The 15931-nt window shown below is 37.7% G+C and overlaps 2 protein-coding genes across 2 annotated transcripts; one reads left to right on the top strand and one right to left on the bottom strand.

Annotated features, from left to right (window-relative positions):
• Positions 1-798: 798 nt before the first annotated feature.
• Positions 799-11643, top strand: FRO1 (NADH-ubiquinone oxidoreductase-like protein). Its single transcript, XM_088944827.1, has 5 exons — positions 799-1222; positions 2991-3079; positions 5205-5334; positions 8241-8270; positions 11353-11643. The coding sequence occupies exons 1-5, from the start codon at positions 1064-1066 to the stop codon at positions 11404-11406; spliced, it is 462 nt and encodes a 153-aa protein (XP_088800953.1). The 5' UTR covers positions 799-1063; the 3' UTR covers positions 11407-11643.
• Positions 11631-12752, bottom strand: LOC148850079 (uncharacterized). Its single transcript, XM_088944151.1, has one exon. It carries the CDS (start codon positions 12750-12752, stop codon positions 11631-11633), a length of 1122 nt encoding a protein of 373 aa, XP_088800277.1.
• Positions 12753-15931: the final 3179 nt, after the last annotated feature.

The following is a 15931-nucleotide window of genomic DNA, read 5'->3' as shown; positions in this document are numbered from 1 at the left end:
TTGAATTGTAAACAAATGTTGAATGCATTAATAAATTAATTATACACAATTTTAAACAAATTTTGTATTATGAACAAAATATATTGAAAATAAATTATGAAACTTGAACTATTCACTCTTTACATAAACTCAACTTACTAATAGATAGACCATAAATTTTAATTATACACAATCATATATATATATATATATATATATATATATATATATATATACATATTTAAATAAAATTTTAACTATACATAATTATAAACCCAGCTTTACTAAGATCAAATTTCGATCACCCTTAATGGGATCAAATTCAAATTCGGATAATCAATTACCAGTCCTACTTAGATTGACCATGTCTTCAAATCTCTTGGACCACATCAATATTATTACCAACTTCTCATTGGGGTTTTATTCAATTGGAAAAACAAACAATGGTTTATTTATTTATTTTATATAGAAAAGTTGTGAATAAAGAGTTTCTTCAATGTATCTGTTTGGGAGGGCTTTCATACAGCGGCTTCTTGCTTTGCAAGGTAAGCCCCACATGAAAAGCTTGGAATATATGTTTGGTGAAAACCCAAAAGCCCAAATTTATTTATTTATTTTTAATTCATCGAAAGCCCAAATATGCTTTCATTCCCCCCAAAAATTGATTTTTCAATAAACTAATTTCTTGAAAGCAGTTCAAGAAAGGCTAAAGCCTAAAGTTATGTTTGGCTTAAAGCGCTCTCAAATGGGGCCCACAGTGCTCAGAAAGCAGCGGTTCAGCCCCTATTTAGAGCTTGACACATTAGTTAATTCAAGTCTTCATCTATCTTTTCCATTAAAAAATTGAGTGTAAATACTTTTTCGCCCACACTCTCGTTATGAGATGTCATTCATAGCAGTCTTCCTGTTTTTACATACAGCCAAAGTTTTTCCCTCCACAAAAGGCCTTAAACAGTAGATACGCTGTTAGGATGCGCATTGCGCACTGTGGCTACGGTAGAAGCAGGCAGCACTTCCCTCTGATTTGATATCGTAAAGAAACACGATTGAGGAATTCATTTGGAGAAACAAGTAATTGTTGGAGATGGCAAATGCTCTGCAACGGGGGTTATCTTCTGCCCGTGTGCTTCGTCCTGCTTTTATCTCAGCGCCCAGATCGTTCTCCGCAGACGCTTTGGTGGAGGTCAAGCCCGGAGAGGTCGGAGTCGTTTCGGGAATCCCCGAAGAGCATCTTCGAAGGAGGGTACGATTACTGTCTGATTCTTGCATTTACCAGACTTTTTCACAACAACCTTTTTGTTCTTTTAGATCTCTTAGAAGGATTATGTTGTTTCGTCAATTATACAAAATAAAACTTATTAGCGCCTCCTGATCCCCACCGTCCAGGTATTAGGTTCATCCCTCCTTTATCAGTTTTAGCTGCATTGTGTCATTAGGGTTCGAAGTTTGTTCCAGAACCGTGAACTTCTCAGTAATGATTATTGGTTGCAATTCTATTTATTTAGGCGTGATTTTATGTTCTAAATAGGTTGAGATAGAAAATATCCAGATCATGTTTTCAATTGCCTCACCGATTATTCTAGTTTCTATCCATGTAATATTTTCTTCTGATGACAACATATGCGATTATCTTCCCATATTTTAAATAACTTTACTAAGTTTAGTTTCTTTACTAGAAAACATCAATTTAAGACAATGGTGGAAGTGCAACTGTCCTATCCCAGGGACCTTGCTACTACCCCAGGTCCATTTGCTTTACTAGAAAAACTCTAAAGTCTGAAATGGTATTTGTAATATTATACTCACGGAAGTTCAAATGCAAGTAGCTTACATCCTCAGATATGCGGGAAACTGAGAAATATGGTTATAATGGAAGTAATATTTGTATGGGACGGAAGTTGAGCAAATACTTTATCAGTTTCAGTGGGAAGAATGTTGCACTTTTCGTGAAATTAATGGAAAATCAGGAGCTTGCAGCTATGTTGACCGCAATAGAGTTGATTTAGGGAAACGTGTGTATACAAATTTAAGCTGGGTCATGTGACTTTTGTACATCTCTCATAGACTTCACTACTTTTCCTTCTCAAATCACTTTTTTTTTTCTTTTTAGAGTTGGAGACAAATCTTTATTTAGTCAAATAATTGGGCACCAAATCCCTGATGAGTGGCAGCTAAATCATGAACTAGAAATATTTTTCATTAATATGAAAACAATTCATTTAGAAAGATAGTATAGAAGAAAGTATAAAAGCTAATGGTCCCAAAGAAAAGAAAATTCATAATAGGAATAACTGGCCAAGCAACAGACCCTAACAAATTCAAGGTCTCAAACCCCAACCTGATAAAAAGAGGCAAAATAGATACAAGCACAGCATCATAGAAAACCCAATAATAACTCATTAATCAACATCCTTTCCTTGGCAAGCCCATTAGCTATGAAATTGGGTAACCTCGAGATCTATTTGAGCTAGATGTTCATGATGGTGACAGAGACCTCTAATAGAATGGCTCAATCTCCCATTAGATGTTCTCTCATGCATCTAATAACAACTCTATAGAGTCCTCTACCCCAATCCTCTAGAAGCTCATGGAAACATGAGTTCAAGACATTGGAAGGGACAATATCAGTCACACTCTTAACAATATTAGTAGTCAAGAGGTTCTTAATTATCATCCATTCATCATTATTATAAAATAAGACATCTTTTTTTTTTCTAATTACAAGTGTATATTATTTATCAAAAACCAGTATGAGGTATGCCTGCTTGGAAAAGTTTTTTATTTTTAATTGTCTAGATGTTTAGTAGATAATGCAGAGATTATCTAAATCAACATTTATTCAAGTTCATCTTGAACTTTAAGATATTATATCCTAATCCCTAATCGTAGCAAGTCAATAAGTACTGAGACATGCTTATTTTGCGACCAAGACCTACTTGTTTATTTGATTATTTCCTTTTTTTTTTTTTTTACTTCAATTGGTTTATTTCATTTCCTTTCATGCTTGGCAGGTTGTAATTTATTCACCTGCTCGAACTGCATCCCAACAAGGTTCTGGAAAAGTTGGAAGGTGGAAAATTAATTTTCTGTCAACCCAGAAGTAAGCTCTATGGTCTTCAGTTTTTTTTTTTTTTTTAATTTTATATCTTTTATAAATTAGTTGTATATATCAAAAAATTAATCAAAAGTAAGCTGTGTGTGTGTGTTTGTAACTATGGTGGTAAGCAGTTCTAATGGCATTTAATTTAACAGGTATGATATTCCAGTATTAAAACCCATCATGGGCAGACCAGGTTGGGGTTGGGGTGGGTTGAATAATCTATATTGAACATGACAATTGGCATACTCAGTTTACCTGGTGACTCCTCTATATTTTATTTATTCAAAATTGTCATTAGTTAGTTTATACTGTACTAGTTGCCTAATTCCCTCAAGCACCAATTGGCTATGAGTAGAGCACTGAATATTTTTCGAGATTGGATCACTTACATTCACCCAGAAAGGGCCAGTTTCCATGTAAGTTGAATTTAAGTATGGATAAAAAGCCATTTTCAGTTGAATTAAATATTTTGCATTTCGTTCTTGTGATGATTTTGAGGATGTTTGGTTGGAGGAATCAATTTGATGATTCTGATTTTAAAATTTTCCATATCATCTGATTCACCAAATCATGTGGAAAACCCCATGTAAGACCTATTCCTCAAAAAATCCGTTGTGGAATTGGTTAGTCTTGATTTCTTTGTTCTGAGTGATGCCCAAAGCTTTAGGAGATATCTTCATGAATTCATTGTGGGTGGGGGGAGGATGGTTTCTAAAATGGCAGTGACATGTCCATGTGCAATTTTTTTTATATAAATTTTACCCTATGAATTTATCAGTATATGCATATCAAATTCTTGCACGACATTCATCATTTTCACAACAAGACAAGAAGGTAAACAAATCTAGATCTAACACTCTTTTGAAGATAATGGATACAAGCCACAAATATCTCTCAGGGTTGATCAACCCTCGCACCACTGGGATAAAGGAGAACTAGGTGCTTCTCACACTAGGCTCTCCAGAAATGGTTCCAGTGGCTGATAATCTCAATAATTAAGAGAAAGGGGCTAAACGGAACCCAAGTGCCAATCCTAGAATGCCTCTATTACACCTTACCTCTTTCAGGTCAGAATTCTCTGGCCTTCTCTCAATTTTGGGTAGCACACCTTAGAACACCTCTGCAGGCAGAAAAAAACTATTCAAAAGCCTCTCCAAAAATCTTAAAAGACCAAGCAACATCAAGCAGACTAATCAGTCTAGTCTTCTCTCGATGTTAGGCAGCACACCTTAGAATACTTCTCTAGGCAGAAAAACTAATTCAAACAACTCTCCAAAAATCTTTAAAAGACCAAGCAACATCAACCAGACTTATCAGCAATTCAGCACCTTCAAGCCCAACGTACATGGGTCTATCTCAATGGAAGAAGAAAAGAATCTGCTATGATGTCAAGTAGGTTAATTTTGGCAATAAAAGCTCTCTAAAATTAGTGCAGAAAATAAGAATTGAGAGAAAAGAGAGTTGTAGCAAGAGAGAAGAAGAGGGAAGAAGAGAAGAATGGAGAGCAACCCACTCCAAGTAACAGGGGTCATGAGAGTCCCCAGTTTCTTTTATATTAAAGATGAAATAAAGAATAAATTATATCTGCAACCATGGTGAGGTGGCATCCATAAAATAATAAAGAAATGTGGCCCATGGGCCTAATAAAGAAACACTCTAACAGCGCACTAACACAATATAAAAAATAAAGTAGCATAATAGGCCCAATAAAGAAAGAAAAGATATAGCTGGCCTGTCATCAGATAATGCTTGCCAATTGTCACACATGGGCAATATTAGAGGTTACTTGAGTCTTGAAAGATGATCCAGTGTTCTAAAATGGCATTTTCATCTGGGTCCACAATGCAGGCTCTTTACTAACATAAGTTAAATTTGTAATTGAGATATTGTAGTACTTTTAAATACTCCCTTGGACCATATTTCTTAATATATTAGAGGTTACTTGAGTCTTGAAAGATGATCCAGTGTTCTAAAATGATGTTTTTATCTGGGTCCACAATACAGGCTCTTTACTAACATAAGTTAAATTTGTAATTGAGATATTGTAGTACTTTTAAATACTCCCTTGGACCATATTTCTTAATAATGTGATAACCTGTTTCTTATTATCAACTTGCACTTTTAGGTGGGAAAATCCATTAATGGGCTGGACATCCACAGGGGACCCATATGCCAATGTTGGTGATGCAGGACTTAGTTTCGATAGTGAAGAAGCAGCAAGGGCATTTGCTGAAAGACATGGTTGGGAGTATGCGGTATGGTTCCATAGTTCTTTGAGTTTCAAAGAAAATGAGTTATTCAGGAATCTTTGTATCTTTGAACTTTTGTTTTTTATATTCTTTCTCCTTGTTTGTACTTTGTAATAAGAATCTTGTCATACAATACCATCCCCCCTCTCTGTGTATCTATCCATTACCAAACTTTAGTTCATGTGGAGGGCAGTCATCTTAAAAATTTTGAGAGGTCACCCAAAGTGGTACCTTAAAAGGCAAAGGCATGAGGTGAGATGGTAGGATATTCTGATTCATGAGGCTTAAGCCTCAGAATCTCTCTCTCTCTTCTAAGAAAAATATAAATCAGAATGGGGTATATATAGTTAGAACCCAAAAAATATGAGCTATTTTGATAGTATATACTTTTTCCATATGCATTTCTACGAGTCCATGTTTTCCCATCTTTGCCAAGTCAGGCTCCTGGACACACATTGGCTTCTGATTCCCATGTCCATGCCTATGCAACACTGCCCAGAAGCATGGGAACAACACAAAAGAGTCTCAAAAAGAGTATAAGCAAATTATTGAATGAAAACTAGTAGAGAATACAAATATAGAAAATCAGGATCTATAAACAACTAGCATCCAGAAACCCTTCTCTACTTCTCTTATGTATACATTATACATAACAATTAATTTTTTTTTTGATAAATATGCATGACAATTAATAAAAAAGAACCTATGTGTAACATTTTGATTCTTTATTTTCTGGTTTTGCCTTTGTTGAGGTTTTGGATTTATACTGTCTCTTTCTTTCTTCTGACTTCATTATTGTGACCAGATAAAAAAGATCTTTTAGCATATAAAGAGAGGACAATAATAGAAAGTACCATTGTCTAGTCTACACAATGAAGGACTGCACCCAAGAACCTCTTACTCAAGCAGGCCAAATAAAAATGAATACAACAAAAACGCTTTTCTTCTTTACTTATTAATGTGGTTTTCTATTAATGATTCACAATAACAGATTATTGCTTTCCTGCTTTAGTTGAAAACGCTTTCTCTAGAAACTGCTACATAAGCCAATACCTTAATTCTATCAACTGCAGAGTCCACATGACTGTTCCTTAAGATAAGGTTGCTTAGCTAAGGCCAGAGTATCAATAACTGGCCTGATTGACACAAGAGTTATTTATTGGGAGAAGATAAAGAGAGGAACTTTCATGCTTTACCACAGAATATATGCTCAGAGGTTGGTCTATGGTGGCATCAGCATCAACAATGAGAAACAAATCCAACATAGCATGGATCCCTCCCCCACAGGGCAGAATAAGATGAACTTTGATGGCTGTAGTATTGGTTATCTTGGAGAATTAGGTATTGGTGGTGCTTTTAAAGACTATGAAGGGGACAGTGGACTTTTTTTTTCTGGATAAGTTGGAGTTGGAAACTTCACTAGAGCTAAATTATAGGCAGCACTTCAGGGGCTGAGGTTGGTTAATTCATCAGACTTTTTGGGAGTGGTTATAGATCTGCTGGTTGAAAGGAGAAGTGGCAGGACCTTGGAATTGCAGAAATGAAATTAGGAGGCACCTCATTCATATATTGCAAGCAGAAACTTCTTGGACACCTGAATCTGCTAATTTTTTTGCAGATTCTCCAGCCTGTGAGGCCTTAAGTAGACAGGTATTGCCATCGTTATTGGGCGAATACACTCTGGGGTAAAACAGTTTGTCTATTGAATAGAGCTGCTACTGTGTGTATATGAGAGTGTACATTAGCACTAGGGGAGCAAGTTGGGTTAGGTAACGCAACCCAAGCTGTGGAGCCCCCAACCTAACCCTAACCCAACCCGAAGTTTTCAGGTTGGGTTGTGCTGGGTTAGGTTCGAGTTGGCCCAATTTCTCTATTTCCTTTTGCCAAATGTTCTTATTTCCAGATCAATTCAGTTTTAGCATTATTATATGTAAAAGAACATAGTTATCATTCTTTTAAAATTTTGCTTTTAAACTTATTGTTGACATACAAATATGCATACGCCAAGGCCTCAACCCCAGCCCTAACCCTAACCAACCTGACATTTTTGGGTTGGGTTTGGGCTAACTCAGCTCAAATTGCAGCTCTAATTAGCACTGTACAGTTTTTATATCATTATTAAAATTTCAACGGTTATTGATAAATAAATAAATAAATAGAATTTCCACAGCTACTGATCAAAAAACAAGAAAAATGATATGGTTATTTATCTTTTTGTGTGTAGAAAGAAGGAAAATCTCATCATAGTCCATAGCTCAATGCCAATAGTGCCTGAGGACCAGCCATCATTTTTAGTGGTTTGTTAGCTGGTTTGTTACAGTGTCAACGCGGAATCAAATCCCACAACCAGCACTTTGGGGAAAAAGGGGTCAGGGGGAAGTTATTAATGGTGCATAGCACTGAATGCCCCCAAAAAAGTGATGTTTATGCACATAAGTGCACCTCCTGAATTAGTTTGAAGAGAACTCTCACTATGAGATACTCTTCATTTAAATCTTTAAAACTAGGCAGAAATTGGCTTTTTAAAAAATTTGGTTTTGCTAAGTAGTTGGAAACATTGAATAAAGTGGTGGAGCATCTGGGGGTTTATTTTGGTACAATTTCCTTTTTCCACTCATCCTTTGGAATTTGGATGGGCTTGAAGTTCAAAACCTTGTTAAAGATTGAAGTGGTTTGGCTGTATTTTTTTTTGCTCCTATTCTCATTGTGCATTTTTAGTTATAATTATGATTATTATTGTTGTTATATGTTAGCTTGTCTTGATCATTAGCTTAGAATGTGAAGAAGGTTGATGCCACTTCATTTTTTTCTCCTTCCTATCTGATTTTCCTGATGACCATATTTTGCAATTAACCCCTTATATTCTTCACATGTTACACATACTTGACATGACCTTGCCAACTTTTTTGCAGGTTAAAAAGCGTCATACACCTCTGCTAAAGGTTTGATATTCTTTGTACACTGGCTTTTGTATCATATTAGCTTTTCTACTGGAAGTTCCATTTTAGATTGATTAGTTATTAGATTCAGTAATATAATCACAAGTTGAGGATTAGGAAACAATGCATGGTAGGCCTAAGAATTGAAGAACATCCCAAGGTTTTACGGGATTTACAGGATTTACATTCTGGGATTACAATTTTTCAATTCCATCCCTGTAATCTTGTATGTGAAATGTAAATCCAAAATATCTTGTATCATGTTGCCTGCCCTACAGAATCCTTGCAGCATATAGATGAAGTGCACATGTGTCTTTTTTTCTTCCTATTATATGAACTTATGTCATTGGCCTTCACCTTGTAATTAGTTATCAGTCCTAATCATGTTGAGGATAGACCATGCTTCTGTTTAAGAGGAAGGATTAATGTGAAATTTTTATTGAAGTGTTCCATGCCAACCTGATAGAGCAATCTCCCTTTTCTAGGCGTCAAACCAACAATGCAAGAAAAAGCTTTGACCAGTGGCAGAGTTTAAAAAAAAGGAAACCTTGAATTGACTTTTGAAGCAACTGTTAAAGACTGAAAGACCGCTTTCTTACTATAAGGTAACAGCACTGACGGTCACTTAGCCAACCTTTTAGATTGAATACAGTCACTAAGCTAGTCACCTCACCTCTCTTTCTTACCCGCACTGACAACCTTTCTTTCTCGCTCGGCCTAATAGAGTTGCGCTTTCTTAGTACATTGCCTTTCATTACCAACCAGTCGTCTTACAGCACGAAGTTACCTGATGTTCGCCTTCTGACGGAGAGATATTAGCCTTTCGCTATTAGTAAGCACTCACTGACTTTCTTTACGTTGAGTTCACCCGGAGGGTTCGCCTAGATGCCTAAGAATTTGTGAATAGTGATGAGATGAAGCAGCTTGTAAGTGAAGACTTTAGGTCAGGAGAAGATTAGATCCAACAAACTCCACTGTTTAACGAAATCAACAATAGATATGAAAGTGTTGCTAATAAAATTCTGTAGAAGTACTTAGTTTGGCAGATAGTACTTATAAAACCCTGTCGAAAGTGCTGTTGATTTGGGTAGAGTTTAGAGTGAAAAGAGGGTAAGTGAACCTTGGTTATTCTGAGTTGCCCAACTTAATGGTTTTTCACCTGCATCATTTTCATAGAAGTGGAGGCCAAACAATAGACTGATAATGGCACTGAAGGGCATAGTACTGGCAGGCTTATGATAATCTATGCAATGGGAAGTGGCTAATTTTCAAAAATAAAATGATCAGAGAGCTATAATAAACACCAGTCAATAGTTCTGAGGTTTTCTAGTGGTAAACCTGTTCCCAGATTCCAAAAAACTTTTGAAGACCATAACTTTGTAATTTGTATTGATGGAAATTTCTAGTAATATTATTTCAGTGGACTCCAAGAGCAGCAAATGGATTTGCGGACCAGCTAGCTAAGCAAGGGGCTAATAGGGAACATTGTTTTTGGGCTCAGTTGTAAGGATGTAAAGCAAAATCTTAGGTGGAATTTTAAAGGATAATGGGGTAGCCGAGGCTACTCAATTTCTGTACTAATTCTCATATCATTTTCTTAATAAAATCACTTTTACTGATAAAAAAAAATCTAGTAATATTGTATCATTTTGAGTTAGCTTGAAAAGATTTTAAAAACTGTGGCCAAAATGTGCTAATGCATTTTTTTTGCTACTCTTTGCCATTGTTTGCTGTAAATGATATTTTGGTAAGGTTTCCTTCTAGAACCTAGATATTCCAGTCATAAAAGTTGAATTGGAAACATTTAATCTGATCAAGATCCTGTCAAATTTGTTGAGAACTCATCTTTAATTGGTAAACATGTTAAAATTGATTTATTTTTTCATCAGAGTTCCATTCCATAGAACAATCAGAACTAAAAATTTAAGTTGTGTTTGGATAAGCTTCAGGAAACCCCAATTTTAGGTTTTGTCCTTTGGAGCTTAAAAGTGTTTTGGCTTTAGATTGTTAAGTTTTTAAAAGCAACTCTCACCAAACGCTCAAAACACTTTTTTGGCTCGTTTTGTTTCCCATAGCTCAATCTCAAAAGCAAAAGCTTATCCAAGCAGAGGCTTAATTTAAGGATTGGTAGTTGTTTTTTGTTTCCCATTGCCTTTGTTCATTAGACATCATCAAGTTTCTCCGAAGTTTTTAAAATGGTTATGGCTTCTGTATACTGTGCGTTTTTATTGGTATAAATAATTTATTGGATCTGAGCTATATGCAGTATGCTCTACAGCTGAGAATGTGGCTGTATTGATCTTGAGACTAACCAAAAAAAAGGTCTTGAGAGGGTAAAAAATTTAGCTTCGCAAAAGCATAACAAGGCTACTGTACAGAAGTTTTTAATGGCAGTATGCATGCTGTGGTGCCTTATGAGTTATGACAAGGCATCATTGATTAAATTGTAATTATCATGTTTTAAACAAATAGTTAATGTTGCTATGTAATGGATTATCACCACAGTTTTCTAGACAATATTAGCCACATTGCCAGATATGCACTTCGGACAACCAGCCGTCTGTGTTTCCCTTTTGATATTATTATATAACAATACTTCGGACAACCAGCCGTCTGTTGTTTCCCTTTTGATATTATTATATAACAATTGACTTTTTTTATGAGTATGGTAACAATTAACTTGATCTACAAATTCCGTGTGACTTACGATTGTGCGAGGCGATCACTGTAATGTCACTCCCATTCCTCTAAGATTAGCACTTGTGCATGTCTCTATTTTGGAGTGGGATCGGGGTGCCATTTGTGTTGCCCAGCACGCTACAACCATATAGCTAAAGACTAGCACTTGAGCAGGTCTGTGTTTTGTAGTGGGACCAGGATATTATTCGTGTCGCCCAGCACTTGACCACATGAATTGAACCAATTGATGTCCTAGAATGTTTGGCTACACTACATTTTCTATTTCCTTTTCACTCATGTTATGTTTTAGCTCTCTTCTCGGTCAGTGTTTATATTTTATTTTTGGCTACCGCACAATGTATGTGGTTTCATTTTATTGATGTCTATTTTTTTTTCTTTCCTACAGCCCAAGGCATATGCGGACAACTTCAAGTGGAAGGGCCCACCCAAGAGTGAGTAAAACTGAATCCATCTTCCCACCCCGTTCTTAAGTTGCGAAAGGTGATTTAACGAGGCTCGGCATATCTTTGTTATCCGATCTTTCCTCTTCTCACAAGTGAAGATTTGCCCTTCTAATAAGAAAACCACACTGATGAAATGTACTATGCTTCATTTCCATTATTTCTATAGTAAGGTGCATTTATATTACACTCTTTATGCTATATACAACGAAACGAAAGACTTTTAAGCGTTAAAACTGGACTTTGAAGCCTCACTGGTATGGAACTTCCATGTGAACAAATAGTCCTTGGACTCGCAGGACAGTCTGATTACATCACAAGGAGCATTGATTGAACACTTTTTCCCGTTGCTTCCCCACTCTATCGTCACCCTGCAGGAGAACCCATTTGAAGAAACCGGTACTTTTAAACCTGGAATGTCCAACATCACCTCCCCGCTGATCCTCTTGCATGCACTGCCCCTTAATCGTCCATCATAGGTTGCATCAAGCCACGGGCACTCTGGCTGCCCCACCATCTCCTTGTACGCAGAATTTGCCAGTCTAACCTTGTGGTTAGAATCGGAGACAACAGCTGGTAAGGCTTCGGACTCCACTTCTTCCTCGACCTCCTCTGGTCTCTTAGAGGTGTGCATGTTGAAAGTTGGGGTGGGATTCTCACTAATGAACACAACGCTGATGCTCGACCCTATGGGTCTCACAGGCTGAGGTGTTATAACGCTTCGGCAGCTGGGTGGTTCCTGCATCCTCCGCAGTAGATCATTAGGGGGTTCCTGCAGCTTTTGCAACAGGTCCTTTTCCTCCGGTATTTCAATCCTGGAGTTCAAGTCCAAAAGCTTTTCTTCATTCTGAGAGTAGGGGTTTGTGCTATCCATTTCTGGTACCGATTGGGCTGCAACAGGAACTGGAGAGGGACATGGGAGAAGAGGAAGGGTGACTGGATTGGAAGGCTTTGCGGTTGGCTCCTCCATACTAGGACTTGGGCCGAAACCTGGAGTAGGAATGGGAAACCGGAGAAACCCATGAGCAAAACCCTGCAAGGATAGACCGAGTAGGGTGTTCTTGGCGAGGGATGCAGTATGATAAAGAGAAGAGAACCCTCGGAGATGCGCCCTTGCTCTCTTGTGGGTTGTAGGTGAGATTTCGGTTCTGCTCCTCTTTCTGGACACGGTAGGCCTAGCTCGTAGATGGGATGAGAAGTTTTTGGGTGCCGTTGGGCTCTCTAGTATGGGATGCATGGGAATCTGAGGCTTGGGAGCAATGGGTCTATACCTTGACATGATCTCATCAGTTTTAGAGGAAGAGGAATAAATGTTTAGGGAGTTCATGATCATGGTTTCCTTCATTCCGCTTTCTTGATGATGCCTGAGCAGGCCCACCAAGTTGTGAGTCATGAGAGGAGGAGAAGGGTCGAAAACGAAAACTAGAATTACTGGGAGAGGGAGCCAGACAGGGAGGGGGAGAGAGGAGGCGAGAGGGTTCTGGGATAAGGGGTGGAGTTGGTCCTTTTAGCTTAGCCATCGAGGTATGCCAAAGATGAGGGCAACTAGAAAGGATGATGAAGGAGAAGGTGGCACGCGGGTCTGGGCGCTGAGTACGTGGTAGGGAGTGTTGGAGTGGATGACACGTTGGTGGGGCTGATGGAAGGGCAACAGCTGCGCTTGGATAGGACCGTTTCTTTTGAGGACTCCATGCATGTCATAGGGCACATAAGCATGGGAGGGTGGCTTGACATTTGACGTTCATTCATATAAATCCTCTGTGAACTGTGTGAATTGGCGCCAACACCAAGGCACTTTTGTTTTACACGTGTTGGTTGGTTGGGCATCCTTGTTTGGTTATCTATATTGGCTTACAAGGGATACTTTGTTTCGAGTTTGGACTTTTTGGTTGTGGGATGTCGAATTTACGATTCTAACCCCGATCAAATTTCTCGCCTCTTAATATCCATCTCATCCAACGTTGGGTGATGTGACTGGACGTCTCCTGTCCAACCACACCACTGGACAATGCCGGGTGAATCTTTGTTTGATGATATAGCGCTCCACTGATTATAGAGAGAATAGGGAGTAGTCAGTTCCATTTGAAAAGGGACGAAATCAGAAGGCACCTGATTTGTTCCATTCCCTTGCAGATCTGACCATGGCCCAGAGAGAGAGAGAGAGAGAGAGAGAGAGAGAGAGAGAGCCAGAGAGGGGGTCCGCAAGGCGAGGGAGAGAAAGCATATCTCATCAGATAAAAATGGTTGAGATTAGCTGGTTGTTGTTAAGAGGCCATTTACATTTACTGATAATGTATCGGGCTGACGCCTGACAAGCATGAGAAGACGTTTCAAACTTTCAATTCTGAGAGGGGCCACTTGGGTAAGGTCCATATCTAGTTTACATTCCAAAGACCCCGGATAGCAGGGACCAACATTAGATAACGACTCACCAATCACCCCCCTTCTATTAGCTGGTTGTTGATGCGCAGATGTTAGCCCGGCTCATCTCGGTCTACATTCCAGGTTTACTAAGGTTTTCAGGCTAAGCTGGGTTAAGTTGGAATTCCATAATGAGTTCCATTGTGTCCTACATCCCAAATTTATATGCTAATTAAGTCCGCAATATGATATTCACTGGCCACAATTAACATCCCAAACTTGTATAATTTGTTTTGTTATGTAAGTAACTGACTTCAAAAAATATATTAGCCGAGCTTAAAATGAAGTGAGTCCGTCCAAACTTGGATCCTGGCTTCCTGCAGACTTGTCTCAATGTTTCAGACTTCCAGTTGGTCTCCATTCTTTCTCTTCGGACAATGCTTCATAGCAGAACTACAGAAGAGGATAAGTGAGCAAATGATAAATCTGGTCTCCTATTTTCTCTGTCCTCTCTCCTGTTGTATACATCCACATAGGCATTTAACGCTACAATTGGAAGGGTCCTAGGAAAGAACTACACCACTAATTGTGTTTCCAGATTCTAACCATCTGCTTTGCATATAAAATTCAGAGCACGTTTCCTGTGACCACGTTCACAGGATAAATCCGAGACCCCAGAGATGTGAAAAAGACAATATCACGTCAAGTTGGTGTCGGATTAAAACACTGGCATGTTCCAAAATCACTGGGAGTCTCGGATTTATCCTGGACCGGTGGTCGCATGAAACGTAAATTCAATAAAATTAACAGAACCTAACCAACAGTTCAAATTGATCCCTTCAAAATATAAATTCTTATGATCTGATGATCATGTAGATATATCTCTTTGGACCTCTTAAATGGGATTATTGACCATTGGATCTTGACTCTTGGTAGAGAAGGGCTGAAGTGGCTATAAAATGCCCGGGGGCTTACCATTTAACACAAGATATATTCCACCATAATGGAATGGCAAAATGGTATTCGCATGTCTAAGTAATTGTAATAAATCTCGGTTGAGTACAGTTTGATTTGATGAGTCAACTTTAATCTTTGAAGTTCAAACTTGAGCTCCATTAAATTCTTCCTTTCGCTTTGAACACTGTACACATCTCTAGTCTTGCTGTGCCCTTTCCGATAAAAGCATGCAATAGAGGATGTTCATCAAAGAGATTACTGATAGTCTTTGGCTGGTCGTAGGGGAGAACTGGTGGAAATTAGAGGATCATAGACCAGTTTCATCGGGGGAGGAGTGGGGTTGGGAAAAAGGTTACCCCGCTTTGCCTAAGAAAATTTTAAAAGGGATTCAACTATGATGCCAGAAAGATATGATGCCTGAAAAAATTATCACCAATCAAGGGTAACTAATTAGATATATTTTTATCAAAATTCATAGGGGTTTTGATTGATCAAATCCCTTTTAATATCATATATTTCTAGGATCATAGATTTTTTCATTTAAAAAATAACAAAAAATAGCTCTTTAGCTTGTGTACAATCAAAACTGAGCGAACCCGTTTACACTACGGGATCCTTAAAAAAGTTTACTTAAATACATGTGTTCTGTTATAAGCTATAATCCTATTTTCACTTTTAAGCTTATTTTGATATAAATATCTTTCAAGGGTAATCTGGACTTGCTTATTAATTTTTTCAAACTTTCTTGTATTTTTAATCAAACAACTCCAAAGGTCAAACCAAATGATTGGTTTGTTTAATTGGAGTAGAAATGGAAAATCGAGATGGAACGGATTTGATGACAAACTGAGCCGATGGGTTAGAAATTTATCATGCTGTATTTATGATTTGTCAAATAAACCTCATCTACAAAATTATTTTTGCCTCTGGTATTATTTCATCTCCCATAAAAGTTAGCCCTTAATAAACTTACATGTTCCTCAGTCTCTTTCATAGTTTTCAATGCACCAAAGCGAACCTAGGTGATAGCACAATGCTTAATCTCCTAAAATTCCTTTTCTTAGTGTTTCAAGGCTTGTTGTATCTCATAAATAAATGTTTTCTTCATAATGTTTTGAGGCTATTATCTCAAAAACAACCATTTTTATTTGGCAAAGTTTTATGAGAACGTTTCTATCGTTCCCAATGTTTTTGTGGAGCAGGAAT

This window comes from Nelumbo lutea, chromosome 5 (genome assembly GCF_056320005.1).
Source record: "Nelumbo lutea isolate HS-2025 chromosome 5, American lotus-T2T, whole genome shotgun sequence".
Lineage (NCBI taxonomy): Eukaryota > Viridiplantae > Streptophyta > Magnoliopsida > Proteales > Nelumbonaceae > Nelumbo > Nelumbo lutea.
This window is presented reverse-complemented; position numbering and strand designations above follow the sequence as displayed.